This window comes from Canis lupus, chromosome X (genome assembly GCF_003254725.2).
Source record: "Canis lupus dingo isolate Sandy chromosome X, ASM325472v2, whole genome shotgun sequence".
Taxonomy (NCBI): Eukaryota; Metazoa; Chordata; class Mammalia; order Carnivora; family Canidae; genus Canis; species Canis lupus.
This window is the reverse complement of record NC_064281.1, coordinates 38266655-38286393: the sequence shown is the minus strand read 5'-3', so window position 1 is coordinate 38286393 and position 19739 is coordinate 38266655. Positions and strand designations below refer to the sequence as shown.

General features: G+C 40.8%; 1 protein-coding gene across 2 annotated transcripts in view; it reads left to right on the top strand.

Moving 5' to 3' along the window:
• Nucleotides 1-19739, top strand: part of EFHC2 (EF-hand domain containing 2) — a 195008-nt gene that overhangs the window by 55089 nt on the left and 120180 nt on the right. Inside the window, exons 1-2 of one of the 2 annotated variants that reach the window (XM_025468796.3) lie at nt 8014-8203; nt 18593-18743. In XM_025468796.3, coding sequence (XP_025324581.1) covers nt 18734-18743 — 10 coding nt within the window. In that variant the 5' untranslated portion in view covers nt 8014-8203; nt 18593-18733. Of the gene's footprint in view, nt 1-8013; nt 8204-18592; nt 18744-19739 lie in introns of those variants that run through there. The other variant, XM_025468792.3, reaches the window with a different exon arrangement.

The window sequence follows — 19739 nt, the reverse complement described above, 5'->3', positions numbered from 1 at the left end:
CAGAGGAAGATAAATATTTTCTGTAGGAAAATGAATGCTTTCGATAACAATTTGTTCTGTGCTTTCTATTGAGTGCAAGGAAGTAACAAAATGAAGTAAGCAGTGAAAGCCAAACTCTGTGAAGTGAAAGCTGGAGGGAGAAAATAGAGCAAGAGAATAAATTTAAAATATTGCTGAACGAGACTCTAGGCAGAAAGGCAAAGGGAGCTCGCTGGAGAAGGAAGAAATGTGAGGGAACTAAAAAATGCATTACATTAGTAAAGGAAACAGTGGAAGTTGGATAAAATGAGATGAATGTTGGGAAAGGCAAACCTGACAAATTCTCTCAAAATGTGGAGCCAGAAGGTCAGCTATCAGACCACCGAGATTGATAATGAAAGGCTGGACAAAGGGTGGAGCTCTCATATACAGAGTTGTTCCTCAAGAATTAGAAGCTAGATTAAAAGCAGCCAGATCACTTAAGCATATCCCAAGAAGATAATAAAAACAAAAGCAACCTTCTCGACTTCAAAAAGACACAGATCTGAAGATTGAATGCTTACCCACAGATCTGAAGATTAAATGCTTACCCGTGTACCAGAGAACATAACAAAGAAGAAACCAATAATTTGATATATTGTAGCATTTTTTTCTGTTAATTTCTAGGATAAAGCAAAGGAATTACCAAACATCCTGACCAGAAAATGTAGTTTAACTCCCAAAGAAGAAATTGGCATCAGAATTCTCTGCATTCGATGCCAGAAGACAATAATGCAATATCTGTAACTTTTAGGGGAAAAATGTTTGTGACCGAGAAATACTAGACTCAGCTGAGGTGTTATTCATTAGTGTAAGCAGGGGAAAGATGTTCTCAGATAGGTAATTTCTCATAAACATGCCATCTACATACTTTTCCTGAGGGAGTTGCTTGAAGATGCACTCCAGTCAACTATAAAGCAAATTAAACAGTTCAACCACAGGGAAGTCATGAAATAAAAGGATTAGTGGTGAGCAATGGAAACAACCTTATGATTATAAAATATAAAGTTCAAAACATAATGAAAACATTTTAAAGTTTATTGGAAGATAAAATAATAACAATAATGAAATGAGCTCCAAATACATTATAGGGAGATCAAAAGGAAAAACATATTACTTTACTTAGGTAAGTTTCAGTAGATACTAATTTTTGGCATTAATACTTCAACTGAAAATTCTTGAAAAATAGGGAATACAGTGAAAATTTTCTCCCTTAATCAAGAAAAAAAGCTTATCTTTATATATCATCTTTCCCTAGGACCTGGACATGTTTTTTCTTTCGCTTTGCTTTAAAAAAGTACGTACTTTGTGTTTCTAGCTATGTTATATATATATAAAAAAAATCACAAATAAAAATACACTAGAATATAAATAAACACTGTATATTGATTGGTGGTGGGATTTTATGGTACATAGATCTTCAGTAAGTATGGGCATGAAACCATATGGATTTTTTACAAATATGTATAATTTGACATATTCGGGAAAACATGACTTTTTCAAAAGTATATATATAATTTGATATAGCTATATAATCACAGTTACCTTAAGGGAAATACATTAACAAAACAGTAGCCTCTATGTAGGTAGTAGAAAAATCCTGCACTTCTTTCTGTTTCTGTTTATATATTTGTAATAGGTATTTCTACAGCAGAAAAGTAAAATTCATGAAAATAAAATTCTTCAGCTAGAATAGAGTTAACAATCTGTTTTTATAAAAATAAATTTGTGGTATCAGATACCTTGTTGTTTCTCCTTGAAAATAAAAAATAAACTAAGCATTTACCTTAAGGCATTAGGAAAAGTACAACAAAACAGACCAGACCATCCCCAAGGAATGAAGGGGAAGAAAAAAAAAGCAGTATTTTATAAATTAGTAAACAAGAAATTTGAATAAAAAGTTTAAGAGTTACATCTTTTTTTTTTTTTAGTTACATCTTTAAAACAGGTAACAGAATTGGTAAACTTCTATCTTGTTTGCTCAGGACAGCAAACCAAGATACATAAAATGTTAAATTGCAAATTCAGAGAAAGTAAAATTTCTATCTTATGCTAATTGTGAAGTGACTATCCTAGTAAATATTAACTAGCAAAACAAACTCAGGGACTACAGTACTGGACTTGGCCAAAAACTATGGGAATATATCAAGAAGACTGCCAAGGAGCCACTCCAGTTGTTAAAGTGATATCTCTAGGTATTATGGACTATTTTTTTTATCCCATTTTGTGCTCAAAGTCCAGAATAAGGTACTAATTTTGAAGTTATATATGAATAAAGACTACCTGAAACAACCACATCTTCCTCTCTCTCTCAAGACAGAGTAGGCAGTTTGTTGTTTTCGAGCTTTCAAGGTAGAAAGAGCTGCCCTTCTAAAATTTAAGAGAAGCAAAATATTGGCATGCAGTAAGAGGAGTGGAGTGCCAAGGTTCAGGGAGTTTGTTAATGGGCCCGAGAGGCCTTGTGACTCTGGGATGACCAATGGCCCAGGGACCACTAACTGGCAAATTGAATTTCTAGATCACCGGTTGCCTTCATGGCTCTCTGAAGCCTCTAGAATGTGAGAGTAGATGCACCAATTTTGAAGTGCCATGCAAACAGATGAATTCTAATCATTCTTTGAGGTTCAGTGGAATATCTATCACTAGAAAGCTATATACAGAGTGCTCCAAATTTTGCACATCTCCATTGCAAGGTTTTATTTGTTCGTTTTGTTTTTATGAGTAACTTGAAGAGATGAAGTGTTCTTTACTACATTTATGAAACTAGTAGAGGAAGATGACAATTTTTGATTTAGGCCACTCTGTATATACTACATTGCTCACTCTCATTCCTGATGAAATAAAGCTGAATTATGGCAAGGAGCTCTCTTTTGTGTCAAGAAACACTGCAGAGTATAGTCCATGCATTTGCCATAAAAATGTAGCAAGAGGAACAGTATGAAAACTATTTTCTCTGTATACAAAGGAGATTATTTCTTTTTTGGAGAGCAAAATTAATTACTATATATATATACATACTCTCTTTACCTTGTGTAATGTGTACTTACAGATGCAATTGTTTGTTTACACCCGTTTTTAAATGCCCACTTGGTAACGTTGCTTTGTTAGGACCAGATAAAGGACATTTTGTTCTCCTTGGATCTTATGTAGTGGGAGAGGTAAATGAAGGAGGGTGTGGGAATGTGAGGAGTAGAGGTGGTACACAATGTGACTAGGGGACAACAGTGGAAGTGTGACTTGAGGTCATGTTTCCCAAGCTCGAGTTTCTCCAGTTGTTGAATTGTACCTCAAATTAATCAAATGAAGTAACTTTGAGAAACACCCTTTTGGGGATCTGTGGCTCACATTAGCATATCAAAGGGCATGTGAGATCCCCCAAATTAAAAAACAATCTGTGGAACATTGTAGAACTCAGTTTTTCCCAAAACGTGTCCTCAGAACCTTCTTTTTCTGCAGTCCTTTATAAAAAGGTCAGGGCTCCTGGGGGTTGAGGGACACACTCTGAACATTTTTGTACAGTGTACATTAAATGGGAAACAGAAAAACCTTCTTAAAACATTGGCTTCACTTTTGAAGGTTTTCTGTCCTGAAAATTTAATCAACTTGCATCTTTCCTATTGCACCAGTGTGTCAGTTGCATCAATTGCAATAGTGCATCAAGTGCATTGCACTTTTGGTCCCAATAAAGCAAAGTGAAACACTTAAAGCTTTCTTAAGGCTTCCTTCTCCAAAATGGATCCCTAGCAGAGGGGAAAAAAAACTATGACTTACTCAGTATTATTTACAAGAAATCTAAACTGTCAAGTTCCTGGGAGGACTTGACCTTATTTCTTTATTTCTCTTACTATGGAGAACATCTAAACAGCAGAATATAGCTGCCTTTTAATCCTTGCTTTTCAAGTTAAGGGGCACTAGAAATCTGATGGTTTCTCTCTTCTCTCCCTAAAATCTGTCCCCTTGCCCAAATATTGTCACTAACTCCCAAGTGTCAGTGAAGTACGTTGTTCACTCGTATGATATGTAACTCAAGAAATCTTTGCAAAGTGCCTGCGCTGTCTCAGGCACCATTCTAACACTGGGTGTATGTACAGGGTGTATGTTCATAGGGGATGAACAGAACTGACAAGCTTATAAACCTAGTGGGGAAAATAACCAACGGGCACATAGTAAAAACACAATTGTAGTCAGTGCTGAGCACTATGACTAAATCAAAACAATAAGCTCTAAGGAGTTTTTCTTCTCAGGTGAAATGAGCACTGTGCACGTGGTAGTCAAGGAGGCTTCCTTGTGGACGAGACTTTTGAGCTGAGAACCACATGGTGAGGAGCCAGCTGCTTTTTCTGGATCTAGATAAACAGGCACCTAGGAAACGAGAAGTCTGGACTATGCCGGGCCTATTTTCATCAATTTAGTTTTCAAGAATAAAGGAGATTTTTCCATTTTAAAAAATGGCACTTATTATCCAATAATGAAACTCCTGGATTTATGTGTGGGCTTTGGCTGGCAAAGTTAAATTTCGGAACTCAAATATTTTCTTTAAAATGTGAGTTCCTTTTAATCTTGCAGGGAGGGTGGCTGTTTGCCAGGTAGGCACCTGAAGCTTTTCTCTGTTTCTGCCCTTTAGGGGAGCAGTATTTCTAAGTGGTATACAGTTGGGCCTTGTTAAGAGTCAGAGCAATCTGAATAACAGCTGCTGTTAATATACTGGTTATGTGAGAGGCTTGGAATTATATAAGCTTGGGGAGTTCAGTTCAGATTTGAAACTCATCTCAGCACTGTTCTCAAGATCCAATTGATCTGGCTCCCATCACTTTAAGCTCCTCTATAGAAATGTCCTCACCCTCCAGCCCGTTCTGAATATTAACAGACCAACTTTTACCTAAATCGATTTCCTTTGAGATGAAATGCTAGTGTTGCTTTATCTTTAGCAATTAGAAATCACAAGTTGCACAGTCACTGAATTATGAATTTAACAACAAACCGTATGGATTATAGAATTCCTATAATATCAAATACGTTTTGGGAATCAACAGAACAAATTACCTAACTCACTTTGAAAATTCAACATTCCTCTTCATTTGTTTTTTTAAAGATAAGTAGGAGGGTGACTTTATGCACCAACTGCTCAAAAACTCAGGCTGCAGAGAACAGGGGTGTGGAATAGCCAGCTCATTGACCCTATGGAACTCTTCTTTACTGATTACCCCGGCACAATTTGGCTGGGAGGAAAAACCCTGATAATGTTGGGGGCAGTTTCCTCTATCCTCCTCCCATTCTTTTGCACCGAACCCTACCAGCCAGAAGCAGAAGTCTTAGGAAGAGGTTTTGGGGAAGACATCTTGTGGTGGTCTCTTTGTGTTCTGGTGGACTGGCTAAACACTGCCTTGACCTTGGGACACAGGGAGAGTTCAAACCAAGTCTGTGCTGTCAGGCCGCTGGTCTCCCTTTTCTGGAAGACTCCGGATGATGCCCTTTGCTTAAAGATTGTAGAGGTGGCTAGTGTTCTCACGCAGGATGGCCAAGGTGTGAGAGAGCGGCTGACCTTTGATCCTGGCGATCTCTCGAACTGTATGCAGGGCCAGGCCTGGGTGGGCAAACTGGCAAAGGCTTTTCGGAACTCCACGAGGCAGGAAGTAGGGAGCATCCGTTTCCACGACGATTCTCTCCAAGGGGATCATTCTCAGAGTTTTGCGGGTCTCCCAGGCGGAAGGATACGTCAGGACTGCTGTGAACCCCACGGACATGTTGGGGAAGTACTCCAGGAGGGGCCTGATGACTGGGTAAGTGCCCATGAAGCAATGCCTGTGGATCTTGTAGTCAGGGGGCACCCTTCTTTTCATGATATCCAACAGATCTTCGTCAGCTTCTCGGCAGTGGATCACCAGGGGCTTCTTTAGAGACACGGCCAGCTGCAGCTGTCTCTCGAATACCTTGTGCTGCTGTGGCACAGGTGTGGTGCACTTGTAGGAGTAATCCAGGCCCATTTCTCCAAACGCTATGGCCTTGGGGTGCCGCAGGGCTTGCAAGAGCTTGCTTTCTTGACTGTCATTGTAGTAGCGTGCAAAATGGGGGTGACAGCCAAATGCCCCCCAAACCAGATCATCTTTCAGCAGCTCCTCCCATAGGCCATCCCTTAGTGTATGAGGATTGCAGAAATCAGAGATGCAGCCCTGAAATTCCTTAGGGAAGGAACAGTTATACATTTCTGTGAACTTGCTAAAGGTCCCTTTGAAGGACAGCTTGGAGTAGAGAATGTCCAAGTGACAATGGGTATCAATGAAACCCTGCTCTTGGCGCTCCCAGTGGTCCCTTGGCAGGAAACTAGGTGCATGCTCTCCAAAAGGATATGATGGTATCTCCTCCTGGACTGCTCTCTCCTCCTCCATTTCTAGATTTCTGGAGAAATGAAATGGATGGTAATTCTGGGATTGATCTTCCTCTGATGCCTTCCAGTCTCTGGACCAGTTTTGGAAGCGCACTTCTGGGTTGGAGGAAGAATCACTGAAGAAGCTCCAGCTGTTCCTTGTGGCCTGGGATGCGCTGCTGCAGCAGCTGCCCGTGGACAGATAGTGAGAAGGCTGGGGATTACTTGCCCAGTGGCTGCTATAGACTTGCTGGGGACCCCGGTACAGAGGAGGCTGGTCTATGGCACAGTCAGCACTGAAGAGTAAAGGCTTTGAACCTCTTGAGAGACCCGGTGGCATTGGTCTGTCCCGAGGGAATCTGAGCGCAGAGAACTCTTCCACTGTAGACCAGTGACTTCCTGGAAAGGGGTGCTCGGCCATGGCTTCCCTTTCTTGATACTTTGGTAGGATTTCTACACGAGGGTCACAGTTGTCTAGAAATTTCAGGACCGGAGAGTCTTTTTCAAAAATGATGACACTTTCATCATCCAGTGGCTTCATAAAGGCTTTCTCATGAGGCCCAATAACCACTCTCCTTTCACCAAAAGTGTTGATCTCTATTGCCATCTTTTCCTTCTCCACTCTAGGCTCTGGGGCTGAGGGTTGATTTAGGTGCTGCGCAGAGAAGGTGACAAGCCTGGCAGGTCTTGGTCCAGGGATGGGATGCTCTCTCACGATGGGTTTTACACTAGTGGCCACCTCCCCTTTTGGCATCAGTTTCCCCAGGATGCCCTGGATACCCTTCACGTAGATGGTCGAGGAGCTCTGGTCATGCAGTGTAGCCCTGTTTCTGTTGGCCATATGTGGTTCCCCAGCCTTATCATCCTGACCCTCAGCTGGGTCGGGTAATTCAGAGTGTGTGGGGTTACGGGAACCAGGCTTGGGATTGATCCTAAAGCGGTAAGCATCCTCTAAAGACGCCATTTTCCTTTAGAGAGGAGTTGGCTGAGCACAGAGGAATTGGTGCTAAAGGGATTCCACCAATGAGAGAAGCCCCGAGCACTCCCCACCGAATCAGGTAGTCTTTAGAGGCTCCACCCACACCTAGGTCCTTAAAAACGGCGTGGTGGGGGCTGGGGGAGGAATTTCCCTGGCAGGCTGCACCCTTGTAGCCTCGTGTGAAGGCCGCAGGTCCTTTTTCTGTGTTCTCAGGCGGCTGGGGACGGTGGCCTCTCTTGCACGTGATACAGAGTTATAAGGTGGCCAGTTGGAGGGGGGCACGTCAGTGGGCTCCCAGAGGCATCCACTTTGACCGGAGGACCCTACCTGAGTGTTCCTCTTAGCAATACTTAGTCTTGGGCCGCTCTGGCATCTTATAGGCCTCGTTGCAGCCTTTCAACTGCCCATAACCGTTCTCAGTGTTCCAGAGATGTCAAAGTTCTGCTACCGAGTGTGAGAGTCCAAAGAGCTTTGGAAAAATCGCAAGGATCCCAGATTCCTGAAAGGCTCGGTCTGGTATCCACAACCACACGTTATGGTTCTGAGATCGCAAAGCGCTTTCTTATTTGGGGAGAGCTACTTCCGGGGGACATCAAAGCACTTCCGGGGCCACAGGGCTCTTCCATTTGGTTTGGAATACAAGGCCCTTCAGAGACGTCTTAGGTTTGAAAAGACTTGAAGGTGCTTCAGGGACGGCACATAGGGTTTAATGAGCTGGGCTCTGAGCCTAGAAAGGTACAGCTAGAGTCCAGCACACACTGGCAAGGAAGGGGAGGCTCACCCCACCCACTGCTCTTGCCCACCGGAATTCCTCACACCCCCCTTCAACAGGGGCACCTTGGGTAAGTTAGCCCCCGCCCCCACTTGCCACGTTCGCCTTGCTTCCACGTGGCTCAGAGGCGCAAGAGCGCCCCACATATGTGGCCCAGCCAGGCTTCTGTAGGAATTGCCATCCTCGGTTGCTGTTTGTCCCCTCCCCCACTCTTAAAAAAAAAACATGGTTTTAAAAACATCTTTTAAATATACGTGCTTTTAAAAAACATAGTTATAATTATAGTATATTACCATTTTCAGTTCTGTGTTTTTTTCCCTGCTCAACATTTCTGCGTATCCTAAGTATTTTTCTTACTGCTATATAGTTTTCGAAAACATCATACTAGTGCCTTCATAATATTCCACAGAGTACATAGATGTGCCATAATTCACCAAACCCTTCCCTTTCTGTTAACTTTTTAGATTCCCTCTAGTTTTTTTCTACTAAAAAAAAAAAAAAAAGAAAGAAAAAAAAAAACGCTGCAAAGAACATCTCTGCACATATGTTTCTCCATATTTTGGTTTGTTTCTTTGGGCTACATGCCCAGAAATGGAGTTCCTGAGAAGAAGTATCGGAATTTAAATATGGCTCCTCATAGCACCAGATTGCCCTAGAAGAACTGTAGTAGTTTAAAATCCCATGCATGATGAATAATCCCACCAGGCCCATTTTATAGGAGAAACAAAACCGCTGCCTCTTACTTTAATTCGCTCTTATCTGATACATTCTTAGAACAAGCATTTTTCTTTTATTTATTGACCCTCTGGTGAATTTTAAGCCCTTTTTTCATCTTTTTTTTAGGGTCTTTTAAAAGTTAATTAAATATGTTTTTATAAAATAGACTCACGTTAAAGTTTTTTGTTAGTACATTTATTTTTATTTAGATTTTATTCTTTTGAAGTTATAACTTGTTTTTATACTTAAACCTTATTTTTTTTTTTCACAATTTTGTTTTACTCCTAAGCTTGGAATGGTCATCCTCCCTTTCAGGGCTTTGAGAGATACGCACACACACACACACACACACACACACACACACACGGGGAGTGGGCAAAGGGCTTGATTTGTTACATTTAAACTGATAGTCCATCTGGCATATATTTTGGGTTATAATTTATTTTACATTGGGATGTACTTGATGCTATTCCAAGTTAGTACTTTTTTCATTTATTGATAGGTGGTTCCTTTTCCATGTGTTAAAGTCCTATATGTAATAGTCTATTTCCAGACCATTTTTCTTTTTCACAGACTAGTATGTTTTTTGTTACTGTGGTGGTATACTATTTTAATAATTGAAGCATTGAATTATACTAAGATATAAAATATGGGAGAATTAGGTCCCTTCCATTACCATTAATTTTTACAATTTTCTTTAATAGGCAGATTTGTTTATAGCATCAGGTGGACCTAGAATTATTTTTTTCAAATTCCTCCAGAACACCAGTGAACTTGAAATATGTTATTTTAGTCTGCTTATCTGGAATATATTCCACCTATTCATCAAGTTCGGCTGTATTTTTGAGTGTTTTTAGACTATTATCTGGGTCACAGAGTTTTCATTAAAACTATTTTTGGGTGTTTTGTAAGCTTTTGTTTCATTGTGAACATTCTTTTTCTCCTACCATATTTTCAGCTGGTTATTGCAAGTACACAATAATATTTTTTATTACTTTTTTCTTTTTTAAATTTAAGTGAAGCAGGGCTTGAACTCACTGCCCTAAGATCAAGACCCGAGCTGAGATCAAGAGTCAGTCACTTAACTGTTAAGTGACAGACTTAAGATATTTTTGATTCGATTTGTGGTTATGCTGAAATCTTTTTTTTTAAAGATTTATTTATTTATTTATTTATTCATGAGAGAGAGAGAGAGAAAGGCAGGCAGAGACACAGGCAGAGGAAGAAGCAGGCTCCATGCAGGGAGCCCAATGTGGGACTCGGTCCAAGGACCGTGGGATCACACCCTGAGCCGAAGGCAGACACTCAACCACTGAGCCACCTAGGCGTCCCATTTGTGGTTATGCTGAAATCTTTTATTTATTCTTAGTTATTCAGCCTTTGCTTATGCCAATATTTTATCAGCTTATAATACTTTTGTTTTTTTCTTGCTGATGTTTTTATTTCATACCTTTTTTTAAAAAAGTATTTTTTATTCATGAGAGACAGGCAGAGACATAGGCAGAGGGAGAAGCAGGATCCATGCAGGGACCAGTGTGGGACTCAATCCAGGGACCCCAGGATCACCCCCTGGGCCAAAGGCAGGCACTAGACCACTGAGCCACTCAGGTGTCCCTATTTCATACCTTTTTACATTGTCCAGAACTCCTCAAAACAACTAAATAATGTTGCCAGTAGGGGTGTTTTTGTTACATTCCTGTTTGTAGTAGATGCATAGTTTAGCTAACTATAATGCTGCATATTTAGGCTATTGTTTTTGTTTTTAGTAAAGATTTTATTTGTGTGTGTGTGTGGGGGAGAGAGAGAGAGAGAGAGGGAGCACAAGCAGGGGGAGCAGCAGGCAGAGGCAGAGGGAGAGGGGAGAGCAGAGAATGGATCCCAGGACCCTGGGATCATGACTTGAGCCAAAGGCAGATGCTTAACCCACTGAGCCACCCAGGCGCCCCTAGGTTTTAAAGCAGATGCTTTTCAATCTTGTTTAAGGACTTACTCTTGTCTTTTAAAATGTATGTGGTAGGAAACAGTCTGAGATCATTACAGTTTTGCTCTTATTTCCTAATCTGGAAACATCTTTGCATCTGTGAAGAAAATGCTGTGCTTTATGCAGATGGCTGCTGAATTCTGTTTGCTTGTATTTTAAATCATAAGTAGTGAAATTGTCAGGAGCAGTTCTCAACCTTGGCTTGCACACTCCTGTCACCTGGAGAGCTTAAAAAATCAGTAATGCGCAGTCCTACTCTGAAAGATTCTGATTTCCTTGTGTGTGGTATATGTACGTGGGCGTGGATGTGGCCCAAGCAACAGGAGTTTAAAAAGCTCTACAGGTGATTCTCATGTGCAGCTGGGGTTTGGACTGCTGCTCCATCGTTGACTTTTTAATGGTATGTTTATCAGGCATTGGAATTCACTTCGTGGCTTTCCATCTGTTTTGGTATCCAGGGGAGTTATGTAATGGGGCAGTTTTCTTTTCCTTGAAAGTTTGAAAGAATCCGTTAGTAAATCATCCTGGTTGGAGCTTTTTGTTGAGACAATTTTTTGGTGATTTTTTATGCTTCTTTCTTGGTTATAGTTCATTTGTTGCATTTTGAGGATTCACAGTTCTTACAAAAATCATTTATTTAAAATTTTCATAAAAGATTTTATGCTATATTAAGATGATTTATATCTTATAATTTATTACATTTTTATGTCCCGCAGTATCTCATTTCTGACTTTATACTTTTTTGATTATCTTTGCTAGAATTTTATGTTTTATTAAACTCTTGGACCTATTTATTGCTGTTGATTCTTTTTCCTTTCAAATTCTTCTATTTAGGCTCTTATCATTATTGCTTCCTTCGTGTTTTCCTAGTAACAGATTTTTACACTTCCAAAAATTTTGCTCAATTTATTGCTCACCGAGTCAAAACTTTTGACTACAGACTTTCAGAATTACCTGTGGAGCTTTTAAAAAATACTAATGCCCCTCTTACCTGATGTGATGTGGTGCAAAAAAGATATATTTTTAAAATATTTTATTTTATTATTTATTCATGAGAGAGGCAGAGACATAGGCAGAGGGAGAAGCAGGCTCCATGCAGGAAACCCAACGTGGGACTCAATCCCGATCCCGATCCCAATCCCGATCCCGGGACTCCAGGATCATACCCTGAGCCTAAGGCAGATGCCCAACCGCTGAGCCACCCAGGTGTCCCCCCAAAAAGAATTTTATTAAAGCACCAGGACAGGACCCATGGGCTGGAAGAACTGCACTGGGATGGTGAGGAGCAATCAATTATATGCTTTGAAGTTGGGAGGGGCAGAAGCAAAGGATGTTTCTGAGAGGATTTTTTTTTTTTTGAGATTTTATGTATTCATGAGAGACACACAGAGAGAGGCAGAGACACAGGCAGAGGGAGACGCAGGCTCCATGCGGGGAGCCGATGCAGGCCCAGGACCCCGGGATCACGCCCTGAGCCAAAGGAAGCCCCTCAACCACTGAGCCACCCCAGGTGTCCTTGAGAGGATTTTCACGTGTTAGAGAAGACTTCTAGGATCCTGGAGGTCTGGCTCTTGTCAGACTAAGATTGCTTTTTGCCTGTAGCAAAGCATTACCATTAAGGCAGTGAGTTCCTGGAGGAATGTCACATTCTGCCTGTCTCAGATATTTTTCAATAGGCTGCAAATTGTAAGGAACCTTAATTTTATCTACGTTTCTTTTGCCTGTGTTCTCATCATTACCTGCCCCCAAGATTCTGATTTTAGTTATTTAGGCTTGGGTCTGCTTTATTGATGTTTATTTGAAAGAGAGAGAGCCAGAGAGCCTGAGCTTGAGCACAAAAGGGCAAGTGGCAGGGGCAGAGGGAGGAGCAGACTCCCCCCTCACCAGGGAGCTGCATGTGGGATCCTGGGATCATGACCTGAACCGAAGGCAGATGCTTAACTGGCTGAGCCACCCAGGCGCCCTGGTCTTTTCTTTCTTTTTTTTTTAAATTTCATAATGTAGAGCTGAGGCTGAGAATAGCTGAGTTAGAACATTGAACTGAGTAAATTCTCTTTAACTCTAAATTCTTGTATGTAATAATCTAAACCCAATAACTCACCCAAGATTACAGATTTGCCTAAATTTTATAGGCTTGCACGTTTTTTAGATTTTATTAGATTTTATAGTTATTTTTTGCATTTTAAAATTTACTTTTAGCACAGTAATTATTACGAGTGAGGACTTTTGTTTTGAGTTACATACTACATTTCTCGTATTGGTGATTAATGACTAGAATTTACGTAATTTCTATATTTTCAACTTATTAAAATTTTTCATAAATTAGCCTATGTCAGGGAGGAAAAAATCACTTTCCCTTTGCCCTTCTAGGTGCTTAGCTAAGATGCCCCTATAATACAACACAGAATAACAAAAAACCAAACAAGTTTAGTAGCATGTATACCTCCTGTGTATGTGGGAGAGACCCAGGAAAACTGAGTAACTCCCACAAATGGCCCACGCCAGCCCCTTAAATACCATCTCCAGCTAAAGACAAAAGACCATGTTGAAGGTGGGGAACCTGTTCTGGGGAGTTATCGGGCAAATGCAGAGTAAACAAGGGTAGGGTTGTTACGCAGATTTAAGTCCCTGCCTTCTCCACTGATCAGTTTCTAGAGATGTTTGCTCCTCTCCTTCCTGCTACAGGGAAGGAGACACCCTTATACATATAAATGTCTCTTACAAAAGGGTCACTTTACTTGAATTTCAGAGCTTCTCTCCGGTCTGCTGTTTCTTAAAAAGAACCAGTTAAAGAGAATTCTTGGCCAAAGAATCGCATTTTGGGGTGTCCTACTCTGCTCCATTGTATGTGTGATAAATGTCTCTAAAATATCCCATTGTCATATCTAAGTGAGCCATCCTTAATATGCAATACCAATCTTTTATGGTTTATTTTCTAAGAATTCTAAGACTCTGTAATCATAAAAGAAATATCACTGGCTTAATCACAGCTTTTTCAGGAAGAATAAACAACACCACATTAAATGCACAGAATTTGTGTTGTCTACTAACCTATAACAGCTTGCGTTTATCCTTACTGTTATACACCTTCTTCTTTAGGACTCCATGATTTGTCTGAGCCGTTTTCATCAAATAGAACCTAAGCATTTTCAACTTAGACTAGTGATGCTGGTCTCTTTATAGACTGTTAAGCCTTATCGAACATTACTGGTGTTTCATCTCTTTGCTGACAGCTTCTCTAGAAAGTCAGCTGTAAATTTTTGACACTTAGATGCTGATTTCTGAGTAATATAGACTTTATGACTCACGCATTGGTCACACCTACCTCACCATTTTTAAAAATTCTCTGATTTATTCAAGAGACTCGGCTCTGGCTTTTGCCTCAGGATTGCAATGCCTAGCCTGCGACGGACAATCTTCCATGCACAATTATTTTGTGTGTCAGTGCTGCATCAGACAATAATCATTTTGAAAACAATTTAAGTGGAAATTAGGAACCCAAATCAATGTTCAAACCCAGCTATTTGGGATATGCAATGCAAAGTGAATAGCTCAACTGACACGAAAATAGGATTAACTCCTTCTGTACCAGGCAGAATTCACACTGTACATCCTTTAAAACTAGGTGTCCACCCCTCTGAAACACACTCCTGACTGCTTTGAGTTTCTTTTGCCTTTAATTGTAAGAAGATCCCGATTTCAGAAACCTTAACGTTTAATATTTTCCCTTTATAATGAAGAAATACCCTGTATCTATTATTTAAGACTAATTGATTTCAGATTTTATATCCTCTAGGCTGGCATCAAAAATTCAAATTGCCTTGGGGGATCAGGCGGGTAACCTTGTATCATACAGTGGGGCTTGCAGAAGCCCGTGGGGAACTGAAGATCACATGCCCTGCCAAATGATATTTACATTCCATTTTCAAGAAAATTACAGCCAATTACATCCTCTAGGACCTTATTTATCTAATCTCTGCTTGACATCATAAATTATGATGAAGCCCTGTATCATAATTATGTTTCTATAAATTGTTATTTCTAGCAGTTTTTATTTTAGCTCCTTCCCTCTGGAGTCTCTGGTACCTCAAGTTCCTCTGTGATTAGGCGTTTTATCTTTGTGAGATCACTTTTAAGCTGTTTGGTGTCTCTTCACTGGTATTCCACTTTGCTGCATTTTACAGTTTTTTCCTCTCTTCCTTTTCTGTCTTTCAGTATCACTCTGACATGCTCTCCACCTTTTGTAGGGGACGAAAAATCATATTCCCGCTACCTTTCAGGTTCTCAGCTGAGACACCCCTGTAATAAAGAGACAGATTAAAGGAGAAAAAACAAACAAAAGCTTAATTAAACGTGCACATGGGGGAGAACCAGGAAGACTGAGTAACTCCCCAGATGGCCCAAGCCACCACCCTAAATCCAAAAATAAAGAGAAAAGGTGTTGGGGGGGTAGGGGAATCAGTTGCAGGAGGTTACCTGGAAAGGTATAGTAAAGAAGAGTAAAGTGGTTATGCAGATTTTTAAAAAAGATTTATTTTATTTTAAATTTATTTTTATTTTTTAAAAAGATTTTATTTAATCATGAGAGAAAGAGAGGCAGACACCTAGGCAGAGGGAGAAGCAGGCTCCATGCAGGGAGCCCCACGTGGGATTTGATCCGAGGTCTCTAGGATCACGCCCCGGGCTGAAGGCAGCACCAAACCGCTGGGCCACTGGGGCTGCCCTGTTTTTTTTTTTTTTTTTTTTTTTTAAAGATTTTATTTATTTATTCATGAGAGAGAGACACACACACAGGCAGAGGGAGAAGCAGGCTCCATGCAGGGAACCTGATGTAGGACTCTATCCCGGGACTCCAGGATCATGCCCTGGGCTGAAGGCAGGCACTAAACCGCTGGGCCACCCAGGGATTCCCCCATTAGCTATTTTAAAGTGTGCAATTTAGTGCCATCTAGTATGGCCACAGTGTTGTGTAACCATCACTTCTAACCAGTTGCAAGACATTTTCATCACCCTAGAAGGAAACCCTATACCCATCCAACAGCATCTTACCGGAAATGTTCACTCAACACAAATAGGACAGCAATTCTAGAAGTGGTTTACCCTATAACTGGAGGCAGGCTAGATGAATTTTCCAAGAAAGCACCTGAAAATAGGACCATTTTGGAATGAAGCCAAAGATGCTGTTTTGAAAAGGAAGAGATTTTTAGGTTCACTAGTTTCCTAGAAAACCTGTTCCAGTAAGGACCATGCCTTGTCAGTATTTGTAACTGATCCATTCATTTTGAATACAGTCATTTAACTACAGCTCATTTCTAACATCCTATATGGTAATTAACAAAGTTTCTTGTGTTGATCAAGGATAAAATCCTGACGCATTTTGTCAACCACTTCTGAAGTGTGAGCTTCTGATAGAAATTTGCTGCTCCTGGAGCACTTATTCCCAATTAGGGTAACTGACCACCCTTAGAGGGTGGATTATACCTAACAGACTCCCTCCTATATATAGCATATTGCCCATGTTGAATTACCATAGTCTTACATCATATACATTATTAACTTTTGCAACTCTAATTATAAAAAATTGATTAGAAAAATGAGAGCAGAAGGAATATTAAAATGGAATGCTCCAGGAGCACGCATCCCAGGGCAGGCTTGAAAGTGTGATCATGTTGCCATGTTGAGAGTGATTCCAATGGTTAAAGGTACGCATTATTCCTACAACATGGCACCTAAGCCAAAGGAAGCTATTTCAACTGGCCTTCAACTGAAGAGGCAGTCGTCCTCTGCTTTAACATGGAAGAAAAAGAGGCTGTGTTATAGTTACTGAGAGGTCCTGTTTTCCAAAATGGTTAAGGATTTTCCATGGGCGTTTTTGACCATGTCTGATTTTTACTGTAACAACTTTATTTTATTTTTTTAAAGATTTATTTATTTGTAGGGGGGCATGAGTGGAGCAAGAGGGAGAGAAGCAGACTCCCTGTGTTGAGCACGGAGCCTGATGTGGGGCTCAACATGGGTTCCCTAAAAAAACAAAACAAAACAAAACCCATGGGTTCCCTTTCACAACCCTAGAATCATGACCTGAGCTACAGTCAAGAATCAGACAAGGGCAGCCTGGGTGGCTCAGCGGTTTAGCACCGCCTTTGGCCCAGGGCATGATCCTGGAGACCCAGGATCCAGTTCACATGTCAGGCTCCCTGGGTGGACACGCCTGCTTCTCCCTCTGCCTGTGTCTCTGCCTGCCTTTCTCCCTCTCTCTCTCTCTCTCATTAATAAATAAATAAATAAAATCTTTTTTTTAAAATAAATAAAATCTTAAAAAAAAAAAAAAGAATCAGACACTTGGGGCGCCTGCGTGGCTCAGTTGGTTAAGCATCTGCCTTCAGCTCAGGTTGTAATCCTGGAGTCCTAGGATTGAGCTCCATATCAGGCTTCCTGCTTGGCTGCTTGGCGGAGAGTTTGCTTCTCCTCCTTCTGCCTCCTCTCCTCTGACTCTGCTCCTGCTTTCTCTCTCCCTCTCTCTCTCCTCAAAGAAATAAAATCTTAAAAAAAAAAAAAAAAGACATTCAGCCAAGTGCCTTTTACCGAAATTACTTTAGAATCCACCTCTGCAGCCTGAGGCCCTCTCCAACACTCCCCTCCCCCCAACACATACACAATGTAAGATGAGACTGGTTGGCTTTAAGCTAGGCTTTTTGAACTTCCTGGACAAGTTTAAGGTGGACTCCCCGATGCACTGGAAGAATTTCAGATCTGCCTATTGAAAGGATATTCAGAAAGAATATTATTTTGTCTATATAGTAGTTTCCCCTTCCCTCCCCATCCATGGGGTATATGTTCCAACCCCCCCCCCCATGGATACCTGAAACCATAGGTAATACTTTACACTATATATAGTGGTTTTTTTCCTGTATATACATACCTATGGTTTAATTTGTAAAGTCAGCATGGTAAGAGATAAACAACAGTAAGTAATAAGAGAACAGTATACTATAGTAAGTTATGTGAATGTGATCTCTCCATGAAAATATCTTCTACTGTACTTACTCTTCATGTGATGATGTGAGATAAAACACCTACGCGATGATTTGAAGTGAGGTGGATGATGTAAGCATTGTGATGTAGTGGTAGGCTCATTTTGACCTGGACATATGGCAGAAGGAGGATCATCTGCTTCTGGACCCAAGTGAGTGCAGATGACTGAAACTGTTGGAAGCAAAACCAGAAAGCTAAGGGGGGGGGGTCCCTACTGTAACCCACATCTAGAATCCCATTGTGAAATTCCAAAGACAGAAGCTAGTTCACTTTATAGTAGAACTGATTGATGGATTTGTGGCTTGAATATTATTTCCTTCTTTTTATTTTTTTAAAGATTTTATTTGTTTATTTGACAGAGTGAGAGCGAGCACAAGCAGGGGGAACAGCAGACAGAGGGAGAAGCAGGCTCCCCACTCAGCAGGGAGCTCGACATGGGGCTTGATCCCAGGACCTCAGGATCATGACCTGAGCTGAAGGCAGATGCTTAACTGACTGAGCCACCCAGGGGCCCTTATTTCCTTATTCTAAACAGATACTGATGAAAATATAATCTGTATATGATAACCTAGATTGTATATCTGTTCTCAGAACAGATGTCTGGAATGTCTTTGTAAAAATCTGAACTTTTTGCTTTACATTAATAAATATGCAGGCAGTTGTTGCATTGATTCTAAGTTTGCTGAAATGTTTTCATTTCTTAGTTTCTAATTATGATTCCAACAGGTATTATCTTTTGATGCCTATTTAGAAGATGAAGTACCTGATAAAAGTCAAGGAAACTATAGAATAAGACGCTATAAAATCTACTTCTACCTTGAAGATGACACAATTCAAGTAAATGAGCCAGAGTTGAAAAATAGTGGAATGCCTCAAGGTATCTATTTAATGCAGAGTTATGCTTCTTTTACTTGTGATTCCTGCCTGTCTTTCTCTAGCTTTTTAAAAGATGCCATGTACTACTTAGGTGTTTAACTTGTTGGTGACAGCGAACATAAACATGCTGTTAGCTGCCGTTTGCTTCAGCCACCCTCTCCTCATCCTCATACCTGTTAACTAGAGACTTTGATGGTTCCTCTGCAGAGAGTCATTGCTCCTCATCCCCCGTATGCCAGTCATCTTTATCCATAGTCCATTTCAGCCAGACAAGAGTTAACCCTGTGATGTGGCTACCAGAGGAGCTAATCCTAAATTGCATTAATTAGAAGTAGGGTGGAGATTGAGGGAGAGGACTGATTTCCTCTGTTTGTGCTGTGAGTCCTTCTCTTGGGACAATGTTGAGATCTGGATACCTTCAGGAGATAGCAGCCATGATGGTAAAAGGACTGAAAATTGTCCTGTGTGAGGCAGAATAATGAAAAGGGATATTTGTCCATAAAGGGAAGACCCAGGTGTGCCTGGTAAATGTCTTCAGGAATCTGAAGGGCTGCCATGGGTTGGAAGGGTGACCTAATTTTCTGTATCTTCAAGGATAGGACCTAGGGGGTCAGAATTCAGGTCAGTAAGAAGAAAAATTTTCTGGCAGAGAGCTGCCAGAGGTGATAGTGGATGGGTCTGGACGAACATGGGGGTCAGGGTCGGGTGAGGGGAGGAGAGGAGTGTCTCGTATTTGCTTGGTCCTTGATATAGACTGATGGCCCTGCTTAAATAGCAGTAGGGGTGAGGTGGGGAAGTCATGTGTTTGCTTGGTGGGTGGTGTAGATGACCTTCTAAGACCACTTTGGGCCCTTCGGAGCTATGATTCTTAGGAATGTTTATTGTCTCTTTGTCTTTTCTGGAGTTTGCCATCTCCAATATCTTAGGCTCTGAGATTGCCTTCTCAACTATAGTCTCTATTTATTTGACATTCCCTATTTGTTCACACCCACCATCC